At 35.3% G+C, this 27,976-nt stretch overlaps 2 protein-coding genes across 2 annotated transcripts; one reads left to right on the forward strand and one right to left on the reverse strand.

Moving 5' to 3' along the window:
* Positions 1 to 269: 269 nt before the first annotated feature.
* LOC138713095 (coiled-coil domain-containing protein 42 homolog) lies at positions 270 to 19,710 on the reverse strand. Its single transcript, XM_069844860.1, has 7 exons — positions 19,621 to 19,710; positions 18,456 to 18,586; positions 16,347 to 16,554; positions 13,078 to 13,242; positions 9,196 to 9,363; positions 3,527 to 3,676; positions 270 to 1,000 (listed from the first exon to the last, which is right to left on the reverse strand). Exons 2-7 carry the CDS (start codon positions 18,584 to 18,586, stop codon positions 794 to 796), a joined length of 1,029 nt encoding a protein of 342 aa, XP_069700961.1. The 5' UTR covers positions 19,621 to 19,710; the 3' UTR covers positions 270 to 793.
* A 59-nt stretch (positions 19,711 to 19,769) lies between these two features.
* Positions 19,770 to 24,828, forward strand: LOC138713096 (peptidyl-tRNA hydrolase 2, mitochondrial-like). The gene is made up of 3 exons (XM_069844861.1): positions 19,770 to 20,038; positions 20,166 to 20,252; positions 21,854 to 24,828. Exons 1-3 carry the CDS (start codon positions 19,832 to 19,834, stop codon positions 22,136 to 22,138), a joined length of 579 nt encoding a protein of 192 aa, XP_069700962.1. The 5' UTR covers positions 19,770 to 19,831; the 3' UTR covers positions 22,139 to 24,828.
* The last annotated feature ends 3,148 nt before the right edge of the window (positions 24,829 to 27,976 follow it).

Raw genomic sequence — 27,976 nt, forward strand, 5'->3', positions numbered from 1 at the left:
GCAAAATAACTATATATACTATACATAATCATAATAATAGTACGTGTTAATAATAAGTTCAGCAGTACTTACCAATAAAATGGAGTTGCATAAAATGAATATCATTATTTTGTAGATAAAAATTACTAGATGACCCTTCTTCTTAGCAAATCATTTGATAGTACAGGGTCCAATAGAGGAATGGACGATTGTAAATAGTTGGTTATTGACTCAAGAATTATTTTTTTTCAAAATGACATACAGCAGATCATAAAGTTCATAGTCTGTCATTTATTTCTTGAAAAGAACATCCTTTAAGTGACTATCATCCACACATACACACTCTTGACATCTCTGGCAAATACATTGTCCATAGAGTGACACAGTCTATTCTCTGGAACATTATTTGGAATATGCAAGGTTCTTCTTCTGCCTGGAGACTTTTCATGTTTGAATTGCATGAGCAGAAAGGAGAGATCATGGATCTATAAATTTCATCGGCATTATCACCGTCATTTCATTCAGACGCTAAATAGCCTGAGATGTTGATACAGCGTCGTAAAATAACCCAATAAAATAAAAAAAATAAATCCATGTTCAGATTTTCTCTCACATGGGCAAAGAAATCTATCAATGAGTGGCGGTTTTTAATATTCAGATTACGAGACACAATTGCAACACTTTTTAAAAATGATAAATTATTATTCAGTCCGATGTCAGTATACAAAAACTGAAATTCAATATATGAGTTTCGGAAAACAACCAAAAAACTTCAACAGTTTGACAAATGTTGCACAAGAATTTGTTCGTCATTTTACTTAAGGTGACTAGTAGCGTTTGCGACAGTGGAAGCTGCCTCTTTTTTAGCGCGCCGGCGTGCAATGCGGGTGATGTGCTTCAGCCCCTGGATAGTGCGCTTGATGCACAACAACTGCTGCTCCACTTGTCCCTCCTCCAGCTTAACCGGCATGTTCTTGCGGCGGCAGATCTGCTGGTACATGTTCCAGCAAGAAGTCTTCACCTGTAGTTTGACATAACAGTGTTATAATAACAATAATAATAATAATAATAATAATAATAATAATAATAATAATAATAATAATAATAATCCGAGGCACGACAGCCCATGAAGGACCATGACTGACCAGCCGGCTGCTGGCCTCACATCCACATGCCGAAGCAGAGGTGGACGATCATCCAACCAGAATGGAGATATCGTGTAGGTAGCATGGAAAAAACTCAATCAGGTAATCAGCCCAAACAGCAATCGAACCCACGCCCGAGAGCAACTCCTGATCGGCAGGCAAACGCATTAGCTGACTGAGCTATGCCGGGGCTAGACGATGTTATTTTCTGTCAAATATGTAAGGGAATTTTTTAGAAACAGCAATTAAAGTTTCTCGCACTTTTTCCCCCTCCCTCCCAATATTTAAAAAAAGTCGGTGCCTCACTTTCTCTCCTATATCGAATTATACACACTTCATCCCCCTATTATTTATTTGCTCGTTTTCATACTCTCTCTCGCTATCATAATATTAATATTCGATCACAACGCGATAACACGCTAGAAATTCCACTTCACACATCATCTCTGTATTCCTCATCTTTCACTGTTGCTACCTCTCGTCACTGGAACTCCCTGCCGCCTGAAGTCAAGGGCTGCCGAACATTGAAATCTTTCAAATCCAAGTTAGAAAATTATCTTATGACGAGTTGCCAAACTAACTTACTATTATGACAAGTGTTGTATTGCATGTTTCCACGTATTCACATTTTTTTATGTTCTAGTGATATTTAACTTATTTTATATTTTCGTTTTCATATTTTCCGATAATGGTATATCTATAATGTGATAAGTTGAGCTATATATAATCATAATTTTCCTTACTGTGTGTACTTAAAAATATTGTATTCATTGTATGCTTTGTACTGCACTATTTTATTACTACTACTATTATTATTATCATTATTATTATTATTATTATTATTATTATTATTATTATTATTATCAATAATTGTCTTATTTTTTATACTTTGTATATCTCATTTATTTTGACCTGCTGTTCACATTTTATTATGCTTTTTCCTTTCTTTCTGTATGTTATATATTATGTCTGATTTCTACTTACTTGTTGTTTACATTTTATTATTATTAGCTTATTCAGTTTTGTGTGTAAAATTGTAGTGTACTTTGTAAATTTGTAGTGTTTTTTGTAACGCAGCTTTACTCCTGGTTGAGTGTTAGAGAAGGCCGTATGGCCTTAACTCTGCCAGGTTAAATAAATCATCATCATAATTATTATTATTATTATTATTATTATTATTATTATTATTATTATTATTATTATTATTATTATTATTATTATCAATAATTGTCTTATTTTTTATACTTTGTATATCTCATTTATTTTGACCTGCTGTTCACATTTTATTATGCTTTTTTCTTTCTTTCTGTATGTTATATATTATGTCTGATTTCTACTTACTTGTTGTTTACATTTTATTATTATTAGCTTATTCAGTTTTGTGTGTAAAATTGTAGTGTACTTTATAAATTTGTACCGCAGTGTTTTTTTGTAACGCAGTTTTACTCCTGGTTGAGTGTTAGAGAAGGCCGTATGGCCTTAACTCTGCCAGGTTAAATAAATCATCATCATAATTATTATTATTATTATTATTATTATTATTATTATTATTATTATTATTATTATTATTATTATTATTATTATTATCAATAATTGTCTTATTTTTTATACTTTATATGTCTCATTTATTTTTACCTGCTGTTCACATTTTATTATGCTTTTTCCTTTCTTTCTGTATGTTATATATTATGTCTGATTTCTTCTTACTTGTTGTTTACATTTTATTATTATTATTATTATTATTATTATCTTATTCAGTTCTGTGTGTAAAATTGTAGTGTACTTTGTAAATTTGTAGTGTTTTTTGTAACGCAGCTTTACTCCTGGTTGAGTGTTAGAGAAGGCCGTATGGCCTTAACTCTGCCAGGTTAAATAAATCATCATCATAATTATTATTATTATTATTATTATTATTATTATTATTATTATTATTATTATTATCAATAATTGTCTTATTTTTTTATACTTTATATGTCTCATTTATTTTTACCTGCTGTTCACATTTTATTATGCTTTTTCCTTTCTTTCTGTATGTTATATATTATGTCTGATTTCTTCTTACTTGTTGTTTACATTTTATTATTATTATTATTATCTTATTCAGTTCTGTGTGTAAAATTGTAGTGTACTTTGTAAATTTGTAGTGTTTTTTGTAACGCAGCTTTACTCCTGGTTGAGTGTTAGAGAAGGCCGTATGGCCTTAACTCTGCCAGGTTAAATAAATTATTATTATTATTATTATTATTATTATTATTATTATTATATCCTAAATCATTCTTTATATAAATTCAAAGTTTTCTCTACATGAAGAAATAGAAACCAAAAATAATTGAGAACTCTTTTCAGGGTACATTTCAAGAAAAGCATCAGCTTGCTCTGCAATGCACATTCAGAGAGAGTACCTGGTTGAGCTCGAGGGCCTTCTCCGCAGTGGTGTTCTTTATGTTGCTGAGGGCTGAGCCCCAGCGCAAGGCCTCAGCTTTTGCCCGATCATAGCGGATCTGCAATTCTGCCACTTGGTTATTCAGTCCCAGAATAAGCTGCGACTTCTCCTGCAAAGTAAACCATTATGATAAATGTCTGCAAGCATAAGAAGAGGAGACGAAGTCTGTGCCATCTGAGACCTTCATCTTACTTTATATTCAGATCAGTTTTCTTTTTCTGAAAACTACAATCCTGGATTCACTTTCATTTCTCTGGCTTAACTTTTCATTTATTGCTCCGTTGGAACATTTTAAGCAGCTGACATCTGATGTTCTGATGTTAGTGGAGCTGAGAACAATGAGTGATTGTAATATAAAACTGTTGTTGTTGTTTTCTAGTGCCAGACGTTTGACAATAAAGTCATTTGACCTCTTGCACTCCAATATTTTTCAAAGATATTATCATGGTCAGCCACTGAAGCACAGATTTTGAGGTGTTCCGAATCCATTTCTTGGTTTGAGTTGCACAATGGGCAATTAGGGGACTGATATATTCCAATTCTATGCAGGTGTTTGGCCAAACAATCTTTAGAGACAATTAATATTAGGTACCCTCCACAAAACTGGCTTCATTTACACACTGATGGATCCTTGATCTCCAGAGAACAAGGTGCCGGAGCAGCTGTTATGTGCTGTCTCTTCTCACTTTATAGATCTCTTGGATATGGAACAACAAGTTTTGATGGAGAAATCATTGCAATAAGTGAAAGTCTCAGGAATCTTCTATGCCACATCAATAAATTTAAGAATGCAGTTATATTGTCAGACTCCAAAGCAGCTATTCTATCAATAGTCTCTAAACACACACCTTCATCTCAAACAGCAGAAATAACTAAAATGCTCTCTCAATTAATATCACTCAATAAAAGAATTGTATTCCAATCGATACCATCTCATTGTGGAATCCTGGGAAACGAGAATGCGGATGCTTTAGCAAAGAAGGGCAGCACTGCTACTTACAGACCTGTTACTAAATCTACGTATTACTCTGTGAAAAGATTTATTAAATCTACATACTTAGACTTCAACAAACAAAATTTGATAACATTATCTCAAGGGAAAAAATGGAACTCTCTGCATCATAATCCACAGTTAATTCCCGATTTACCACGAAAATCGTCTGTAGCTGCATTTAGATTGGCAACAGGCCATGATTGTTTGGCCAAACACCTGCATAGAATTGGAATATATCAGTCCCCTAACTGCCCATTGTGCAACTCAAACCAAGAAATGGATTCTGAACACCTCAAAATCTGTGCTTCAGTGGCTGGCCATGATAATATCTTTGAAAAATATTGGAGTGCAAGAGGTCAAATGACTTTATTGTCAAACGCCTGGCATTAGAAAACAACAACAACAACTTTTAATTTATTGCTCCATCGGAACATTTTAAGCAGTTGACATCTGATGTTCTAATGTTAGTGGAGCTGAGAACAATGAGTGATTGTAATATAAAACTGTGAAATTTGTGATAAATGCTGTTCCACAATACTTGAAGTAAATACCGCTAATTACTGTATCCTTTAGAGCTTTGGGGCAAAAACTGAACCTTGGAGGATACTTTGAATTCACAAAATGTCTTCCATTTTCCTTTAACTCCAGGAAAAGCAATAATACCCTATTCTTCAGAAAGGAAGTATTTTGGCATTCAATTGGACAATAGGCTCGTATAAATAAAACACATAAAATTTATCCGACCTAGTGTTTTTTAGTAGGTTATTTTACGATGCTTTATCAACATCTTAGGTTATTTAGCATCTGAATTAGATGAAAGTGATAATGCCGGTGAAATGAATCCGGGGTTCAACACCGAAAGTTACCCAGCATTTGCTCATATTGGGTTGAGGGAAAACCCCGAAAAAAAAAGCCTCAACCAGGTAATTTGACCAAACTGGGAATCGAACCCGGGCTACCTGGTTTCACGGCCAGACTCGCTAACCGTTATTCCACAGGTGTGGAACTCCAGCCTAGTGTAATTCAACTAATATTAAAATACACAGTGATTTAAAAAGGTTGGTGCAAAATTAGTACTGATTTATTCAAAAGTGAACAAACTAGAAACAACTTTTCGGATTGAAACAACACATTAACTGCCCAAGTTTTGTTTACCTGCACTACAAATGCTCAATTATGTTGTTGAAAGGCAGGAAGCCGGACATTTTTGCTTTACGACCACAAAATACTAAAAAAGCAGGACATGTCTGGCGAAATCCGGACGTCTGGTCACCCTAAGCTTACACCAATCACCGCATGTTTGCTATTTTATATTTTACTCTTGTACTTACTTACATGCCACGCCAATTGTTTTTATACATGCAGAGTCTTTCAGATCAATGTAGGAAGAGGTCGAGGTCTGCAATCAGATCTTATCTTCACCTTAGCGTATTGGACGACTTGTAATAAATAGAGCCCGGATGTTTAGGCATTTATTTTGGTTAAAATAGGCAGGAATATAGGCACTAAAAATAGTAAAAATAGGCACTGACATAGGCATTTATTATTTATGGAAACAGACAAAAAAATAAATACCTAATAAACTATACCATACGGTACTCACTTTCCTTGGTTACATGTCACAACAAGATGCTTTTTTAAGTTGTCAACTGTCATAGTGAGCCACCTGTCAGAGAGAACGTTTTTCATGGTGGTAAAAGATCTTCTACCTCTACTGAAGTAATTGGAGCAAACTTAAAACTACTTTTTCAGAAGGACTGTCTCTACGTTCTTTCAGAGATCAGGAAAAACCGACTGTGTATTGTCTCAAAAAGAGGGGTGTGAGAGGAGATTAGAGACTTCAAAGTACGCGTGACTTGTGCGTGCAAGCGACAACAGTAACGGGACCTGGAGACTTGCTTTTAATACTTCCCTCATCCCCTTTCTTTCACTGGTAAACCCCGAAGTAACCTGAGCACTGAGGGTTATACTGTTCAAACATCTTTGTTAAGTGACATAAAAGATGGAATCGGTAGGGGAGAAAAGTTTACGACTTCTTGGAAACATATGTATTGCTGGAGAATTTTTTTTTTATCCAATGCCACCAGGTTATCTTTTCGACATTTCTGGTCTTCTCTCCTGGCCGTGGCTTAGTTGTAACTCACTTCTGAGGTTGGGGCACCTGGAAGGCGGAGTTACATTACCCCGATGATGTAATAGGATGATTATGATAATGTGGTGCTGGGAGAGGTCTTAAATCTAAACTAACCTAAATTCCAGACCATGGACGAACACAGGAATAATCCCCTTTAAAGAAAAATTCCTGTGCTCTAACCGGGAATCGAACCCTGGACCTCATGAACTATAGCCAGAAGCTCTGACCACTAGACCATGAGGCTGGTCTTCATATTGATATATATTCACTTTCAGTGTCCTTACTGAAATTGTGACTATATTGCATTTTAATACAGAACTGGACTTTGAAAATGGTGCTGCATTGTACCAAGAATATTGCCTATTGAAAGAGATGTATTAATTAATGATTTGATTAATTATGTATGTGTTAACGTGAACTTTAATCAATGAATAACATGAGAGTGTGAAAAGTCAATAAGAAAACTAGAATGGAACTTGAAAATCAGGGAAAGGAAAAGTAAAGAAGAATTATGAGACGGAAAATAGTAAACAGAAAAAGATTGTCAGCAAATATTTGCGTGAGGTGAATATATAGGTCTATTTTTAATTTGTACAACCGTTCTTTTTTGTTTTTTGATATAATTTATGTGCGGTTTATTTTAAATGCATTAAAAATATAGAAAATGTATAATAACGACGTAAAAAGGCTAAAAAAAGGCATTTAACCTTAAAATAGGCAAAAAAGGCAAAATAAAAATTGGGTCTATTGCAGTGATGTCAAAGAAAGAGCGCATAACGGACGTTCGATTCCTTCCCGTGCTTAAGTGCTGGAGTGGGATGCCGTAAACACAGATAAGAGCAAGACCCAGGGGCGGACAAAGTGAATTATTTTCACACGCCTTGACTTGAACGGAGCAGTATATACCGCACACACTGGAGATAAGCGAGCGTTGGGCGTCACTTTGCTCCTGTGTTTATGAAAACTTGTGATAAAGCTAGCCCAGCTATGCGCTACTAGACGAAACATCGCATGTTTTGTCTCCTGGCCTTGCTTGTCTCTGCTAGGTCCCATCTCACAGTCAGCTGGTTAGTTCACGCACGTACTATTTATTTTCTTTATTTGATATTTTCAATACTTTCTTTTCAACGGTGCACCAGTAAAAAATATGTTTATTTGTACTTTCAATGCGGAATCTAACCATATAATTTAAAAATATTTTTTCGTGGGCAAAGGTGTCTTAATGAAGAAAAATCTAAATTCCTCCATTTCCATAAAAAGTAAGAAAAACTGTTTACATGTCAATATAAACTGTAATTTCTCAGCATCAAAATAAACCATGATTTTGATCATTTTGTGAAAGGGTTTCGGAGCCACAACAGTTTAAAGTTGCTAATTTTGTGAAAATACGATAAATTAAAATATTTTTAATTTAAACACTATTAAGTTCTGATGCCTCAAACTTTGCACAGAGCATTGTATCACAGTTGTCAACGGACAGAAAAAGTTTCATTGTATTTAAAAAATGCAAGGTCAATTTTCTCTATATTTCGGTCGATTTGAGATGGAATAGCCGATACATTAAATTTGAACACTATTTATTTAGGCCTACAGGACTGTCTTCAATTGAATACCTCTTTAATAACTGTACTTGATTTTTTTGTTATGTAGCCCTATACATCTGTCAATTCAGTTTACGTATTTGGAAATTAGAAGTTTATCACATTAGTATATACACTGAACTTTTGTAAACTTTGTGTTTACAGCACATGTTTATGAATCATTTGTTTTTAATTTGTTGTTTGTATTTCTTTATGTTGGTGTGCTTGTAATTGGGGATACTCCCTGTAAGGACCCTCAATAAAGAAATAATAAATTAATTTATACATAGTAAATAATCTAGATATTTGCACTTACGGTAATCTGTAATGTATGTAATAATTTTAATCGTTCTTCCCCCTCGATATCTCTGTATGTTTGTTCATGGTATGTTGAATAATGTCGCTGTATGCTGCTTTTCTTACTAATCGTATGTTGTCCACATATTAAGCACTGTATTATCTCCTTCCTGTTCCTTGCATAGGAACTGCAGTGCTCATTCGAACTGGAACTTGTTATACGATCTCTTCGCCGGTGCATGATTAATGCCAACTGTACACTGTACAACCCTCACCGAAGCACGTATTCGTAGCTGGCGCGCTCTGCGTACTCCAGTAGCGCAAGCATTCTCGTAGCGCATATATGCTCTGATTGACATCACTGGTCTATTGTCTCCAAATGTGTGGAAACGTGTTTATCTGTAATAGGTCTTTGATACATACACTAGTTTAAAAAAGGCATTTTGCCTAACATCCAGGCTCTTAATAAACAAAATAATCAGCCAGTGTTGCTGGGAAAATCTGCGAGTGTTTGAATGCAGTACAGCAAACAGTACTACCATAACTCCTTACTCATTTGAGTGGGACGATTATACTCGATATTCACTGGCAAGTGCCACATGATTGTTAACTATGTAACTTACCTCGGCCAGTTTGGCCATAGCGGTGCTGGCAGTTTCCAAAGTAGCCAAGTCCTTCTCCTGTCGTTCGGTCAGTTCTATCCGGGCAGTGTTGAGAGTCTCATAGCGGTTGAGGATATCGAATACTGTGGAATATTCTTTTGTTTCACTCACTACACTCTCCAGATAATCCTGTTAAACAGAACACAGTTGTGAAAACCCCTTTCCGTTTGGTTAGCAGGTCTTGGATTTTTCTTATACGAAAAAATTTATGTATAGTGATCATGTGTACAGATCTGGAACACATTCTTCTATACTGTCCATCCATAAAACACAAAAGAAGTAAATTAAAACCATCAGTACCAGTTGCAGAAGACACAGCCCTGCAGTATACAGGGTGTTTCCGGGCTACTGTTACAAACTTTCAGAGATGATGGCGAAGGGCACATGTATCAATTTGAGATAAGGAACCCTGGTCCGGAAATGACTGAGTCGAAAGTTACAAACAAAAATAGTTGTGTGGAAATTAAATAATTTTATTCCTCTGTACACCTTATTTATGTGTATTTATCTGTACATCTTACACATACTATATTCATCTGACGTTGTTTACGTTGTCTACTTACAGTATTCCATTCAGTGCGCTGTCTGAGGGGTGGGGACAGGAAACTACACTAAAGCAATGCAGATAGCGTAATGTGTAACGGACATGGTCGGTCCTGATATGCACGTCTGTAGACAGCAGTGTATGTGTACAAGTTGCAGTGTCCAGTCGATCAGTCCTAGTGAAATGGAGGAGTACACGAGAGCGAAATAAGCAGACCTGATTTTCGAATACGGATGAGCCAATGGGAACAGTAGACAAGCTCACAGATTGTATCAGGGCAAGTACCCACTTAGAAGACATCCGGCCCATACCATCTTTCCACGACTGTTCCAAAGGTTAAGGGAAGAGGGGCACATGGTGCCAAATTACAATTCCATTTCCACGCAACTATTTTTGCTTATAACTTTCGACTCAATCATTTCCGGACCATGGTTCCTTATCTCAAATTGATACCTGTGCCCTTCCCCATCATCCCTGAAAGTTTGTAACACTAGCCCGGAAACACCCTGTATATTGACTACACCCCAACTATGGCTACTAGCAACAGGCATCTACAATGAACACCGATCAAAATACCCCTCATTTCTCGTGATAAACAACAACTGAATAGACTACAGTGGACTATAGTGGACTTTATGTTGTCAACAAACAGCTGGATACATTAAGAAGATTGATTGATGTGTACAGTAATGAACTGTTGAAATACGTGGTAGTCATTAAGTTCTGAGACTGGACGCATAGTGGCGGTGTGGTGCACTAGAGCAGATAGGTGGCGCCATGGTATGGTACCTTGTCACTTAATCTCTCGTCCCAGCAAGAGACAGTTGTGTTCATACAGTGTAAAAAGAACTACGGTCTTTGTTGTGACGGTGATTTGAATGCGCACTTCGGAACTAGAGTATGTCGCTGTTTGAGCAATGAGCAAATATCAAGTTCTGTCAGAAATTAGGCAAAACCGCTATAACTGATCATAACTGGAGACGAAACATGGTGTTTCCTTTATGATCCGCAACTAAAGCGACAATCTGCCAACTGGAAAATGCCATTATTGCCGCGACAAAACCGCGACAAGACACGTCAAAAGACAAGCTGAGGCTTGAACTGTTTTTTTATTCAAATGGAATTATATATATATTATTTTAATGTACCGAAGTACATATGAAGTTTCCATGCAGATATTCTGCGTCATCGTATGATGAAAGAGTAGTGGAATGGAGAAAAATTCTCTCCGGCACCGGGATTTGAACCCGGGTTTTCAGCTCTACATGCTGATGCTTTATCATCTAAGTCACACTGGATTTTTTCTCCATTCCACTACTCTTTCATCTTAGGATGACGCAGAATATCTGCATGGAAACATCATTATGTACTTCGGTACATTAAAATAATATATATATGATATGCGTAAATCACTTCGTGATTTAAGACGGCGCTTATTCCGTCGGATCCCGGCCAACTAGTCACTCATATCGAGTGCACCTCAGCACATGTGTGGACTTCAGTCCTACGTTCATAGACATCTATGACGTAGTGCAGAGGGCGGCCACTAGAGGGAACCCAAGAGGTGGAACTTAAACTGAGATGATTCGATCCGACACCGGGGTGGGAATCCGGTGTGGCTTAGTGGATAAAGCATCAGCACGTAGAGCTGAAAATCCGGGTTCAAATCCCGGCGCCGGAGAGAATTTTTCTCCGTTCCATTACTCTTTCATTGTCAAATCGAATTGTTCACATGAAATTCAACTCACAAGGTGCAACTGTAAACAAGACCCGCTACAAGCAGATCCTTGGCCGTTTACGTGATTCAATTCGTCGTAAGCATCCTGAGCTTTGGCGTAGGAAGAATTGGCTGTTGCTACACGACAACGTCCCTGCACATCGCTCTGTCCTTGTCCAAGAGGAACTTGCAAGGCAACAGGTCGTCGTTTTGCCACACTCTCCGTACTCACCTGATCTAGCAACATGCGATTTTTTTCTCTTTCCCCACATGAAAGCACTCCTACGTGGGCATAGATTTCATTCAGCCGAAGAGGTCATGACTGCCACAAGAGAAGCCGTACGGGACCTTTCTGCCAACATCTTTCAGCAGTGCTTCCAGCAGTAATACCAACGTTGGCAGACGTGCATAGTGGTAATGGCGACTATTTTGAGGGAAGATGAGGTTCTGTTTAAGTGTACGCTGCGTTACGCGGCATCTTGTGAGACATCCAGATTCTTGTCGGTGCCTACTCTCCAGGCGTCAGTCTCAGAACTTAATGACTGTATCACATAGAAGTGTGGGACCATTTTTGGTGATTCAGAATCTGAATGACATTCCTTAGTAGGTAAGACGCTAAATTAATTTAAAACAGAAAAAGTGGTATAAAGTAGAACTTGGTTATAATGACATCCAAGAGACCTTGAAAATTATGTTGTTATAAACGAGTGTCGTAGTAACCGAGATTCACATTATCAATCTAGAGAGGTGGAAAATGAAAAATAACAAACTTAATTAGACTTATTTTAGATTTATGTATTCACTTTTAAGCCTACAATGAACAAAAATAAAATACACGTTGGCCTAAAATTATAAATACAGTATTCTGTATTAAAACAATTTGTTCAGTACTCACCAAACTACTTTACTTAGAAGTGAAGTAATCAGTCATTTAACTCTGTTGTCTTCTACTTGCCCAATACACACTTTCTAGGGCTAAATTACGTTCTATATTCATAATTTCAGTTGCAATTTCACTGCTCCCTTCCCTAGCTTCATAGAACATGTTCATAATTCTAATGACTTCTAAAGCGTCACTCACTTCTTTTAGTGGCCATACTGCATTAAAATGCGTGCACTTAGTGAAAACTTCCTGTCGAAACTGATCTAATACCGCATAAATTCAGGCAGGTTACAGTGGGATGGGGAATCCGTCTGCATTCCAGAGATCTATGACAGAAGGAGACTGTAAGGAATTTGTCAGGGTCAGATTTCAACAAAATATTTCTTAAAATACTTTGGTTCTTAGAAAATCTTATTCCAAACTGAGGTTGAAAATGACGTTATATGAGAGATAGACGCATATGCGTTTGTCGTATTAAGCAAGGTAGGAAAGCATATGTCTTATGGGGAATTAGTTTGGACCACAGAATATTTGACGTTATAGGCGAGGTGTCGCACAAAACGAGGTCGCTATAACCAAGTTCTACTGTACTTACAACAAAATTACTTACTTGTGGCTTTTAAGTTGGTATTCGACCTCTAGCGGCAACATTTTGTAAAGACGATTGTGATGGCAAGAAACGTAAGTCTGGAGTTTTACCTCATACATCTTGTGTTTATTCACGTGGGTCTCCAGAGTTTCCTTAATTTCTTCGAGCTTCTTCAACTTCTCCGACAGTTCTTCAATTTCCCTGGACCTCTGCTCCTGTAATCGTCTCTCATCTTGGATCTTCTTCAGAGCTCTCTCCTGCTTTTCCTTATTGTCCTGTCAATCATATCTGTGTATGAACACGAATTCATCTTGGCAAACAGTACAACAGAACAGTGGCATAAACTAAATTACATTTGAAGAGACTGAAATTTATTATATTTTTCGATTTAAAAAAAAGTAATAGATACACAAAGACAATCTGAACAATATATTTAAATATATTAAATTGGAAAAATCATATTAAACAAATTACCCTCAAAATAAATTCAGCATGTTTTGCTACTACATCTATGCAAAATAGAATAAATATCAATACCTCAAGAACAACGTAATTTTTATGCTTCCACTCGGTGAGTTTTGGAATAATATTCTGGGGAAATTTCACACATAGTAACAGTATATTCCTACTACAATAAAGAGTAATTACAATAAGAGTAGGTGTCAAATCTAGGGAATCGTGTAGGACTATTAAAAAAAAACTACAAATAATGCCCATGGCTTGTCAGTATATTTTTTCATTAATGAACTTCCTCATATGTAATCATGAAAACTTTGTAACTAATTCAGATCTATGAACCAACAATCCCATTCTATAAAGATAAATATAGCCTGTCCCACATTGATGTAATAGGTCTGATGGTGGGAGCACGTGGTACCATACCCTCCTTCTTTGCCAACACATGTAAAAACTTGGGGCTAACACACAGCATTGTGAAGGAAATAGCCATTAGTGCCCTCAAAGGATCGGTTCAGATATTGAGAAATCATTTGTAGGGGAGTGATAATGGAAATTTCAAGTTATCTTAACCGATGGCTGTTAATTGGTTTAGATATCAATAAATCCATACTATTATTTTTCTCGCGGTATACCTGATGATATTTTTTCCCCCCTTTCTTAACTGTAAATGAGCACAAACGCTACTTAGGTGTAAATTTTTCTGTATATTTTGTATATTTTGTAACCGTTTCAAATGTATATCATTTTACCTTTTAGATGTGTTTCCGAATTATATGTAATACGCTTTGTCAAATCTGGCAACCTTTTCATAAGGAAAGCTAAATTTATTATTATATATAAAAATATTCGTCAAAAATGGCTTTCATACTCTTATCAGCAAGTCTTTCATGCTATCAAGAAGTGAGTTATATGGCAGTAAAAATTGTTTAATAGCCTCTCTAGGGATATAAAAAATCAAATTAAAATATTTAGGATCAAATTAAAGAAGCACCTAATTTCTCATGCCTTCTATTCTGTACATGAATTTATGAGAATTTATAACATTCAACAATGCTGCATGAATATTTCTAACTTGTATTAAGTATCAATACTATCTCCTTGTATTGTACTAGTGTATTATAAAGCCCTTTGCTATATTGTAAAACCCTTCTGTATATATTTCAACTACACTGTAGCTATGAGAAGACTTTGTGGTAGGTACTATTAAAATTTGTTTTGACATGTTCCATATTCCAGTTTTGAAGCGATGTATGAATACTATGAAATGTAAATAAATACAATACAATACAATAGTGCCACACTTCTCATTGGTTAACTGACAATTTTACTTCCGATATGCCATACCGTGTCATACCAGCCCAATTCGACCACTAACAATAAGAAAATAACAAAATAAACATGCACTAGCTTTTTTTTTAATTTTTTTAAACGAAGAGCAATTTCTCTTAGCGTTATGAACAAAAGACCAGTTGGAAAAACATTCTCTTCAGTTATGCAGACGAAGCTGGAATATTTTGTAATTTATTAGACAAATCTGCTAGTTTGTTATGGACCAGTGGCGGCTCGTGGCTTAAAATAATGGTGTGCCACAATTTCAATTTTATACATTTATACCTTTTCCTATCCAGTCCTCTGACTGAACTCTTACTTTCTTCGACTTCAACAAACCAAATTTGATAACACAATCTCAAGGGAAAAAATGGAACTCTCTGCATCATAATCCACATTTAATTCCCGATTTACCACGAAAATCGTCTGTAGCTGCATTTAGATTGGCAACAGGCCATGATTGTTTGGCCAAACACCTGCATAGAATTGGAATATATCAGTCCCCTAACTGCCCATTGTGCAACTCAACCCAAGAAATGGATTCGGAACACCTCAAAATCTGTGCTTCAGTGGCTGACCATGATAATATCTTAGAAAAATATTGGAGTGCAAGAGGTCAAATGACTTTATTGTCAAACGCCTGGCATTAGAAAACAACAACAACAACTTTCTTCGATCCCGATGGTATTAGAGCATTCGAGGCCTAGGGGTTCATTTCCCTTTCCTTCCTCCTCTTTCTACCTTTCTGTTCCTAGTGCTGACCTGCTATGGCACTAAAATCGTCCTCCAGTGGCTTAAGGAGGGAAAGCTGGTGATCAACAAGATCTCCCAACTAGGTCTAATATACCCGTTGACCAACACCAGGTGTGGTCCTCCAGACATTCTGGAGGTCAGGCCATGATTGTTTGGCCAAACACCTGCATAGAATTGGAATATATCAGTCCCCTAACTGCCCATTATGCAACTCAAACCAAGAAATGGATTCGGAACATCTCAAAATCTGTGCTTCAGTGGCTGGCCATGATGGTGTCTTTGAAAAATATTGGAGTGCAAGAGGTCAAATGACTTTATTGTCAAACGCCTGGCATTAGAAAATAATAACAACATTCTGGAGATTGTGTGTGAATGAAGTAGCCACCAAAACGTTAAAATATGGTATTCACTTAAATCGGCTACAACTTTCCTTTTAAATATTGGAGTGCAAGAGGTCAAATGACTTTATTGTCAAACACCTGGCATTAGAAAACAACAACAAAACAAGAACAACATTTAATATAGGTAAGTGTTAGTACAGTGCATGTAGAAAACAATGTGGTGAGATGACATTAAGATGGTAGGGGAGGGGAAGAAAATGAATTCTTAAAAAACTTACAATAATTACGAGAATTGTGCATGTAGTTTTAAATATTTTCTGTTTTCTCAGTATTGTAACGAAGAAGAAAGATCTTTTTCACCAGATTATAAAAGCTTTGTTGTATTTATATTTCAACTTCAAGGCCATTTTAGGAGAAAACACATATTTGTGACTAAAAATTTCAAATTAAATGTTTTAAACAATTAACAGTTACTGACTTCATTCAACTTTACACACCTTAACGAATGTATTGTAGTGGATGAAGGCCTCCTTGAGTTGTTCCTCTTTCTCCCGCAGATCTGCCAACTCCTTATCCACCTGCTGCTGCTTTTCTTTCCCCTCCACCCACTTCTCTGCCAGCTTCTTGCTGGCGACCTGCAGATCTCGACGTGCAGCTACCAGCTCTGTAGCTGTCTGTGGGGGTCGGTCCCATTCTGGCTTCCTTCTACAACACAGTCCCACTTGACATTAATACTCCAGGTTTCCTCATACTGTCTTGTAGTGCTTTCTTTCTGGTCAATAGTAGATATTTTTCAGTTAGTTAGATTTATTCGTTCCATAATATTCTTACATTTGCTTTATAGCATAGAATAAAGAACATGTTCAATTCTTACGTTTAAATATAAATGCAATACATATAAAATGAAAATATGAAATAAGTACAGAATTAATACCTTAATAACAATAATATTTTATACAATGCAATATGTTTACCATTTAATAATATTAAAATATTTACACAGTACTGTGAAATGTCAAGAATTCATCTACAGAATAGAAAGTGTGAGATATTAAGTAATTTTTTAGTTTTACCTTAAATAATGCAGGGTTTTGGCTATGATTCTTAATGTCTTCAGGAAGACTATTGAACATTTTTATTGCCGTGTAACATACTCCCCTTTGATAGCATGATAAATTTGATGATGGCCTATGAAAATCATTCTTTCTGCGGGTATTTATACTATGTATGGCTGAATTAGTTGGAAAATTTTCTTTATTACATAAGAGGAAATTTATTATAGAGTATATGTATTGATTTGTTGTTGCTAAATCTGTGCTTCAGTGGCTGGCCATGATAATATCTTTGAAAAATATTGGAGTGCAAGAGGTCAAATGACTTTATTGTCAAACACCTGGAATTAGATAACAACAACAACATGTATTGATTTGTTAAGGTTAGAATCTCTAATTTTTTTTTAAATAATCTACATGATTCTCTAGCCTTTGCTCCAACTATTATTCTAATGGCTCTTTTTTGTAATAAGAATGGAGGTTGACTACCAAAAGTCTTAACCAAAATCTAGGTAAGTTTGAGAGGTTTCTGACAAAGACTTCCTTATCACAAAATACATCCAAAACATAAAAAAGTTAATTTCCTTGCTCAGAACCATTGAAGTTATAGAAAAAGAATTATCATTATTCTTGGTTTCCTATTTTTTTTGTTATTTTACGACACTGTATCAACATCTCAGGTTATTTAGCGTCTGAATGGAATGAAGGTGATAATGCTGGTGAAATGAGTCCAGGGTCCAGCACCGATAGTTACCCAGCATTTGCTCATATTGGGTTGAGGGAAAACCCCAGAAAAAAACCTCAACTTATCCCAACCGGATTCGAACCTGGGCCACGCACTAACTGTTGCTCCACAAATGTGGACTCTTAATTTTCTTATTGGATGCAGTTATGCAAAAGTGAACCAACTCACAAAATCGTAATTTTTAGATAATGTTACCAGAAAGGAGGGAAGGATCATTATGCACAACCCATCTCCTGATACAGCTGTAGAAAAAAATCTACTTCAAAATTTTGGTAAATTAATTTTGAAACAAAGGGAAAATTTAGAACTTAAAAATCACAGTTCAGACTTCTTTCTGTGCATTACTACGTCCAATTGTTAGGCACTTATATTTCAATTCTCATTGCCCACAGACGATGTCAGTAATAAAAGAGTGCAAATCAAGTTTTTCTTTAGGTTTTGTATTCCACCTTATTTCCTATAAAAAAATTATTATTGCATCTTTGTTTTATTGTTTTGTACTTTTTGTTAATTTTTATCGTCATTTAGCCTATTCACTTTCAAGTAGATTATGCAACACTCGACAGATGGCAGCACGTGTAGCTTTGGCATGTGCGACATCTAACTGAGGCTTTGTGAAACGTGTGTTACGCTAAAATGTGACATTTTCTCATCAATTGTACCGGTACCTCGGATAAAGATATATTCACTTCAAAAATATCAATATTCCTTCCCTCGAAAAGTAACTCTGATCATACATTCCCTTGGGATATTGTCACAAAAACATACCACAGACTAGCTTCACATTTAAACATATTACTGGTACTTACTTTTCCAAACGTTCTTCAAATTTAGAAAGAAAATATTCTGCCACTGACGTCTCTGGAGTGCAATCTGGTACCGCAGAAGGAGCAAGATCAGTACGCACTATTTTTGGCTTTATCTGTGTTAGTGAAGACATCTGAAAGAGGAAATTACTTCATGTTTCCTAAGATAAAAACAGCCATGAGTTCACGACAGGACTCGAAATGGACGTTTTCACGAGCCCAAACTCTATAGAGGTAGCAATTTATATAATAAACTTCCACAAAATATCAAAGAACTTAACATAAGAAAATTAAAAAAAGAAGTAAACACCATTTTATTAACACATATAGTATATCATTTTGCACAAATTAATATCTAAATTTAAAATTTTAGTAATTGACGTTCTCTCCTTGATACTTACTGCCCTTGATCATTTTATGTTCCAGGTACATAACTCTTCTGAAAAATTATGCTCTGTACTGTCACATTAGAAGGTTTCATAAACTCAATGACGTTATACTACTTGGCACCGAACTGTTCAACTTATATTTGCCACAGAATCGGAGAACAATTCTCCATATACCTACTACTTAATCAGTCTTGACTTAGGTTGAGTTTGCATAATTTACCTACGTATCAAAAAAGGTGGAATTCATTTGAAAGAAAAGAAACAAAACATCGGAAATATCTTTCCTACTAATAACACATACAATTTCCCTTCTTTCGTTCTTTCAGACATTCTCTAACTTTCATTACTGAGACTGGGCTTTAAGGCTTTAGGCCAGAAGCTTGAATTGGTTGATGATGATGTTGCATAAAAACAGCATAAAAGTACGTACTGCGAAGTTTGTGTACATGATTATCATAATGCCATTACAAGACCGAAAAGTTAAAAATATTTTTATTTCTTACTTACCGGTATTTATTATCTTTTATTGGTATTTTTAACAAAACATATAAATTATGGTTTATTTAACGACGCTCGCAACTCCCGAGGTTATATCAGCGTCGCCGGGGTGCCGGAATTTCGTCCCGCAGGAGTTCTTTTACATGCCAGTAAATCTATTGACATGAGCTTGTCGTATTTAAGCACATTTAAATGCCATCGAACTCGGCCGGGATCGAACCCGCAACCTCGAGCACAGAATGCCAGCGCTAACAAAACATATTATTAAAATATCCTATTACCTTTGTAATCTTAATAATGTAAGGAGCCGGCCTTATAAATAGTACACATTTGTGAAAAATCACTACTTTATCATTCGCAAGATTCCAAATATTCACATTACATACGTAAATCTATTTACTACGTTACCAAGGGATACCCAGATTTCAAACATGGCGCCTAAGTAAATTTACCAGAGTGTGCAGGCAGCGGACTGCGGAACTTCTCGTCCTCATGGTCTTGTGCTTGACAGAGTTGTACGTTTTGCTATACATGATGACCGATATAAGCTCATGGATTGCTTCCCACTTTATGAATTCCAATTTTCTGACTGGCCTTGCCTGTGGTGTTACTATAGCATGGTTTGTATTGAGAAGTAGAAGCAGAATTCGAGGAAAAAATATTGTTTTTTCGCCCGAAAATTCTTCCACTGCCGGTGAGGTTAGTTAGGTTAGAATTTTAAACTAACTTTTTATTGTTATTAACAAACTACGTAACAAATGTTTGGCTCAGCTGTAGTATTTGTCCCGCTATACTCTAACACCTGAAGTATTGTATAATGTTTCAGCCCGAAGGAGATGATGAGGATGATTTCAAAATGGTACTTATTGTTCGATCAGACTTGAAGATGGGAAAAGGAAAAGCAGCTGCACAGGTACTACAATTTTTTTAAAACATTGTTCAGTTGTGTAATAGGTACTCGTGGTTAAACAGGATGATAGTGAACAGTATTTGTAATTATTACAGACTTTTTGGAGCTTTGAAATTTTGAGAGAAAAGTATAAAATTTCACTTACTGTTGGACATTTGCGTGTCTCGCGATGTCATTATGATACTAAATTGCTATAAAGTATAGAAGAATATACAATAAATTTTAATTAGGCCTAACTTAACCTACTTTGCACATGTCACTATGAGCGATCCGGTTGAGGGGTTCAGTTGAAAAATGAGGATGGTAGTGATCTAACAAAAAGCCACCGGCGTAGCTTAGGCTGAAGTGTGGGATTAATTTCAGAACACGGATTCCCTCCTTTCCTTCTTACTTCAAAATTCCAACCTTGTGCACACAAAATAAATTATTGGCACTGAAAAATCCCTTTTCGTAAGCATGATGATGCGCATTCGACAGACAAAACTGTTCTTTTTAGTATTTTAGATATAATTGTCAGTGAGAAATCCGTATACTGAAATTTTCCCGAAGTGTGCTTGCCTGCCGATCCGGAGTTGCGCTTGGGCATGGGTTCGATTCCCGCTTGGGCTGATTAACTTGTTGGGTTTTTTCCGAGGTTTTTACCAACCGTAAGGCGAATGTCGGGTAATCTATGGCGAATTGTCGACCTTATCTCGCCAAATACCATCTGGCTATTACCAATTTCATCGACGCTAAAAAATAACCCAATAGCTGATAGAGCATTGTTAAATAACCAAGTAAAAACAAATCACTAAAAAATATTGGTTTGTACATTGCTTGTAATTGTCTACAATAATAGATATTCATTATGATTTGAGGTTATTTATCGTATATGTCCATTGACTGCAGAAAGGATCTGGATCCATCAATTATAAATTATAATCACTGTTTTAATTAAAGTAGCAAGCGTCAACAAGATAGCTCTAGATGTGTGTTTTGAAGTATTATTTCCAGAGAAATTAACTAAGTTACATACATATAAATATGTCGTGGAAACATACAAATAGTTTTTCTTTTATCCTCTTCAGTCCTGTTGTAGAGTATACTATAAATAATTTTCTTTTAATTTTTTTTTGCAGTGTCTTGGATATTTTTGAAAATTTTGAAAAATTAAATTCGATAGAAATGAAGAGTATCACTTTTGCAACATTTCTATACCAGAGTTATAAATTAGAATTTAAAATTTGGGGGCACAAAGAGTCAAAATTGCCCCAAAATTTGATTTTTTGTGAAGACTTGATTTGGGGTTTTTGGAACCCCAGAATGATTATGTGACTGATTTTTTTTTTCAAATTTTTTAAAATATAAATTCGGGACTGAAGAGGTTATTATCTCAAAACTGTACTGAAGTGACTGACATCCTTTCTACAATCGATTCAATTAGATTGGTTTAGGTTAGAACTACAGTAATGTACCATTCTTAGTCAGTGTCTACATGTTGTACATGATCGCCATATACAAATTATTCCGTTTAAGCAAGAAACTGATGTAAAGAAAATGTAGACTATCCCTGAGTTTTAGAAACTGAGACTTTATATAACATCTGACGCCTCTTCTGTTTGCAGTGTTGCCACGCTGCAGTGATGGCATACAAGCAGGCCATGAGACAGCAGCCCCACATGCTCAAAGCATGGAGTGATGACGGGCAAGCCAAAGTGGTGCTCAAGGTAGACACAGAGCGGGAGCTTCTGGAGCTGGCAAGCACAGCCCAGAGCAACGGACTCATCACCAGTCTCGTGCAAGACGCAGGACGCACTCAGATTGCTGCAGGCTCCAAGACTGTGCTGGGCATCGGACCTGGACCTGTTAACCTCATCGATAAAGTCTCTGGACATCTCAAGTTGTTCTGAGAGTGAGATTCACAAATGTGCGTGTGAGACAGAGACAAAAAAAAAAGACTGTATGGATGGATAATAAATTAAAAGTTTTAAATGTGAATATAATTTATATGTGAGTCGCCTTGACGAAAGCTAGCTTTTCACTAATCCGCTAATACTCATTCCATACAAGAAGACTCTGCATGTCAACAAACGTAACACAAAATTCTTCTGCACCCTGACTGCTGAGTGGTTATATATTTGCACTGGTAAATGAGGCATCAACACTTGTGGAAAAATTACATAACTTAATTATTTTAAACTAACAATGTAAGATAAAGCATTGAATGCATATGCAGGATTTTTACAAGAATATTATTACCAAGCTGCGGATTTTTAGGCACTAAAAACAGTTGAAATAGGCAGGCAAAATAGGCATTCAAAATTCTAAAATAGGCATTTAAAAAGGCACTAACAAATGTCTAATTCTCAATGGCTAACACGACCATAGCGTAGCATTATACACTAGTTTCTATAGGAATGTCATTATGGCAGTGAATAATTACATATTCGTCCAAATGCTGTAATGAGAACTGATGAATATTATCTGTAAGAATGTTCTTAAATTGGGAGAAACTCCCTTCCACTTCACATGAAGTGATGGGGCAATACTTCAGGGATCCAATCTCAGCTGGGGACCAAACCAGTGGGAACGCAGTAATGTCAATATATATTTTCCAATCAGTGCTTCTGATGAATTTTGCTTTGACATAGCCTATCTCCACTGTATACTTCACGTATTACAGCAGAAAAAACAACTCCATACGCAATTCACAAAACAGATACACCGTTTAAAACAACTAGGCCTACCCTAGTCAACTACCACAATGATTCATGTGGCTTTCGAAATACATTTTTTCTTATTGGTTGATTTTAAATTATTCGATTTCTCCACGCTCTGCTGGCAGTAAAACGTAACACACAGAATTATCGATAGTTCTATATCACTTACCTCTGCTAGATAAAAAAGAAACAAATTACAGATTCAAAAAATATCGATATAATGGTCAGTATATTCAAGTATAATATATAATACGGATATTTAGGCAACTTTTAGGCATTTATAAGCAAATAGGCATTTACTAGTGAAATAGGCAATTATAGGCACTATAGAATTCGCATATAATATTCACAATATCTTAAAATGGATATGTAACTTAAAATCTTCTGCCTTCAGGTTAAGGATTAAAATAGGCATATAGGCATAAATCCGCAGCTTAATTATTACATTATGAAGCATCTAAGTCAGATAACAGACTGTTTCTAAAGGGTTTCCCCTTGTGATGTTTGAGCCCCGAATTACCTGCAACTGGCTCAGCCTTTATAGCCTACACTGTTATTGTACATATGTCGCAGAAAAATAACATGCAATTTAACACAGCTCAGTACCAACAGAATATTACACAATCAAATTTCTGTGTCACACAATATGGTACAATTTTTTATCAAATGTAAGATTTTGAATATATTGCACTATGTCAAAGCTTTTATCATATCTTTCATCACAGTTCTAATAAAAGGTCCACAACAGTTCTGTGTTTGTTGCAATTGTAAATGCAGTAATGGTTACTGAATTAATACTAAAGAAGAAATCAAAGAAAAAACGTATTTCGTTGGCTTAGAGTGTAAACCTGCTAACTAATAAAAAGGAAATTTTACGGGAAAAACAAAAGACTGAGTATTAATTAACTCTGAAACTTTAGGACCAAATTCAAAGTACAGGTGGTGAAGTTTCAGAGTTAATTTATACTCAGTCTTTTATTTCCCCTGTAAAATTTCCGTTTTGTTAGATAGCAGGTTTACACTCTTAAGCCGACAATTTGGGTTAGAGATTGGGGTAGGGAGAAAAGATACAAAAGGAATCCATCAAACTATACTGAGAGAACTTGTGTGAAGATGTGAAATCCTATACATACTAAGTATTTAATAATGGATGATGAAACATTTCATGTGACTCATAATGTGATATTTAAAGTTTTGTGGTTTTCACAGACCATGTGTACTTAATGTCCGCCATTTTCTTTCTTCTCAGTCACAGATTTTATCAAAAGTATGATGATGACCATAACTTTCATGACAGAACTATGTCACAGCTAGATGTGATCAAAGATGCTATATTATACTGTAAAAGATTTTATTATACTTCTGTGACACAGAAATTTGATAGTGTAATGTAGGCCTAATACAGTACAAGGAGCAAATAGTAATAGAAACTGATTGACCATGTTTGGGTTTGACTTATGATGCAGCTATAGATCAATTACACAACCTCCTTATCATGCCTCATTGCCAATGGATCTGTTATTAACCCCACCTACAAATCACATACTTTCTTGACAGCCTTTATTAGTTTTTCAACTGCTTCAAATATCGTATTTCTTCTTGTGTTTAGGAAAACAGGAAATTTCCCATTAAGATTTCGAAAATTTATATAACAGGCTGTGCTTTCAGACAGGGAACTTGTTAATGTCTCGTTCTAGGTGCCATGCAGCCATTAGGAAGGGCTTCAGACACGTGCATTTGTTTACATGCAGTTTTCTTGTATGTTGTGAACATTAGCAGGATAAAACCTCAAAATATGCTATCAATTTTTCCTTCCAAAAGCAATGGCATTGACTGACTCAAAACATAATTAAATTAATAAAGAAATAACCTTCAACTTGTCCTCGTACTTTTATTTCTCATGCATCTTTTGCAGGTTTTGCAATAGTTAGGCCCGGTTTCTTCAACCTTTGTTAAATTATAACAGTGTGTTATTCCATTTTATCTGTAAACTTAACAGTTGAAGCATTTCTTCAACTGCTGTTAGTACTAACAGGCTGTTAAAACCTATGTTAATTTAACTGCCCAATTTCATGCAGTTAAATCATTTAACTCTCTGTTAGCATAGAAGTATTCAATATGGCTGGTGCGTTAGATGCTGAACTTATATATCTTGATTATTTAGAAAATGATATCCATGAATACATAAACAGAGCAGATGATTTCTGTGATTTGACAGAACAGAAGTTCATACAAAGGTGTAGGCTACTTACTGCCAAGCCTTACTTTTTGCTTTCAACTTAGATCCGTTTGTTTGTTTATTCTCATTAATTGGTTTATATTGCGAAATATTTTCCAGCAGAAGGTTTCTTTTGAACGAAGAGAAATTAGTCCCACGATTTCTTTTTGTTCCAGTGTTTTCCATTTCATAACAGCAATACCAATACGCCGCTCCACGCTATTGTGATACAGACGAGGAAAGAAGCAGAAATGAAACCTGAGAGAATAGAAAGACTTCTATTCTCTCTGAATCAAACAAAGGAAACAAGCGAGAATCGCAATTGTCAGAGTTCAGAAAACAGAAATGAGCCTATACTTGGTTATAGGTTATGGTTAAACTCTAGAATCTCTGGTCCTAACAGAGAGTTAACAAACAGAATGTTAAAATGTGAAATGTAAAGTTGAAGAAACGCAATATTTTTAACAGCAATTCATTCTTTTAACTTACAGTTAATTAATGCTATGTTAGGTGCATTTTAACAAAGGTTGAAGAAACCGTGCCTAAGTTACATGCTTCTGAAAGTTGGACATGAAAATGGAAGTTAGTATACTACGCACTTGCACAAGGAAAAGAAGTTCTCTACAAGACCTGCACAGTAACTAACCCATACACCCCTTTTTTCTGTTATCAAGTTCAAGTGGACTTGCCTGGTTTACTGCGCAGAATGTTATGACTGGCCAAGCTATCTAAAACACAACAGCATCATTTTGTACTTGTATAGTGACATACCTGCATCAGCGCCATCTTCAGATTCCTGTGGTTTCTTTCTTGATAGAATTTTTGCCAAATGAGCTTTGTGGTGTTGATCTTCCAGGAAAGGTTGTATAGTGCAGTAATTTCTTTTTGGGGAAAAATGCCACAAATTTTGATGGAGAAGTTGAAGCTATTTAAACATTCCTTCAAAATTTCTTTCTTTGGATTCATCATCACAAGAATATAATCATATTAAGTGACTCTAGACCCACAATACAACAAAACAAACAAAAATGGAAAAAATAAATGAAATCTATTTAACGATTACACAAATTCAATGTTTAAATAAAATTATTTATAGTTCAGTGGATTCCCGCACATTGTGGTATAGGTGGAAATGAGATTTGACATTCTAACAAAGAAAGGCATTAAAATTTAACAAAAACAAAACTATGATTTTTCATATTCAATAAAAGAATTTATTAAAAATAATTGGACAGAGTTTGCAATAATAGACCAACCGACATTTGAAAAAAAAAAAACGAGATTTGCACAAATCTGTTGATGGCAGGCTAATTTAACTCTGAAAAAATCAAGAATGCGATATCTGAATTTTGCTGCTATTTATAAGCAAAAATTCGTTTATTGCATAAAATTCATTTATTTTCCTTTGAAATATTAATTCAACTGCTGGTCTCTTATTAAAAATTGGTTAGTCTTTTTTTATATCATTTGTGCTATTTTTTGTAATAGTATGAATGTAATAATTAGGGCTAGGATTTTGATGAAATTGCATCTTTTTCCTAGTAAGCCAGAAACATAGCTGCTTTAGTATTTATATGTTATGTGATAAACTGAGTGTTTTAAGACATATTTGTTATGGCATTTTTTTTTGCATTTTTCAACTCATAAAAGCATCTTTTGTTTTATTCGGTCATTTTTTAGGCATTTTCATTTAATTTTGCCCATAAATCCTCATTATTAATGTAAAATAATGTTTATTTCCTTTGATATTTTCTTTACATATTTTGTACATTAATACCCATTATTTTGTGTGATATTTTAATCGTTTTTTCTATACAAATATTGCCATTTGAACGTAGTACAGCCCATGTAATGGATCAGTCCAACCACCCCTTCAATATAGACTCCTCTATACCTGCTAATTCCGGATAAGAGTGGCCTTGTGATAGACTACATGGAAACTAAAAGTAAAGTAAATCCATGGCACTACAGCCCATGAAGGGCCAAGACAGACCAGCAGACTACTAACCTCACGCCCACATACCGATGCAGAGGTGAACGATCATACATGGAAACTACATCAGGTAAAATAATTAATTCAAGCATACTACTTAGAAAAAAATATGTAAAATTTAATTTACTAGTCTAAATATTTAGTACAAAACCTCTTTTCCTACTAAGCCAATTATGTAAGATCAATTTTTAAGGGCATTTTTTAAAGATTTTTAGGTCATAAATGCATTGTTTTTAGGACATTTTTTTCACGATTTATAGGTCATCAAAATCCTAGCCCTAGTAATAATATTTCTTGAATAAAATGTTTTATAAAAAAACAGACTTATTTCAATGACCAATATCTCGAAACAGGTTTTTGGTGCTTGATCTCTTATTGCATAATAACTCCATCCAATTATAATGTCCAAATATTAAATATTTGAGAAGATTCTCATTGGAAAAATTTACTAGAAAGATGTTTAATCCTATCATGTAAATCTGCTGTGGCCATGTTCAAACTCCTTACAGGTCATGATTGTCTGGGTAAACATTAACATAGGATTGGCATCCTATCTACTCCAAATGAGGCGCCCCAAGATCAAAATGGGCTATGTGACTTTTTTTTTAGAAAATGAGTTATTGACATTATTGGCGAGTTTGGGTTGAAAACTTTACACAGTGAAAGGTTTAGTTTCAAAATGATTTATTTAAGATGTGTAAAATGCATAGAAAAAAATCAGTAGGCCTATATAAATCAGATAAGGAAATTTTTGCACTTTTCTTAAAATTCACTTTGGATAACATAGCCCATTTTGATCTCAGGCGCCTCAAATTTT

Source organism: Periplaneta americana, chromosome 14 (assembly GCF_040183065.1).
Source record: "Periplaneta americana isolate PAMFEO1 chromosome 14, P.americana_PAMFEO1_priV1, whole genome shotgun sequence".
In the NCBI taxonomy this organism is placed as follows: domain Eukaryota; kingdom Metazoa; phylum Arthropoda; class Insecta; order Blattodea; family Blattidae; genus Periplaneta; species Periplaneta americana.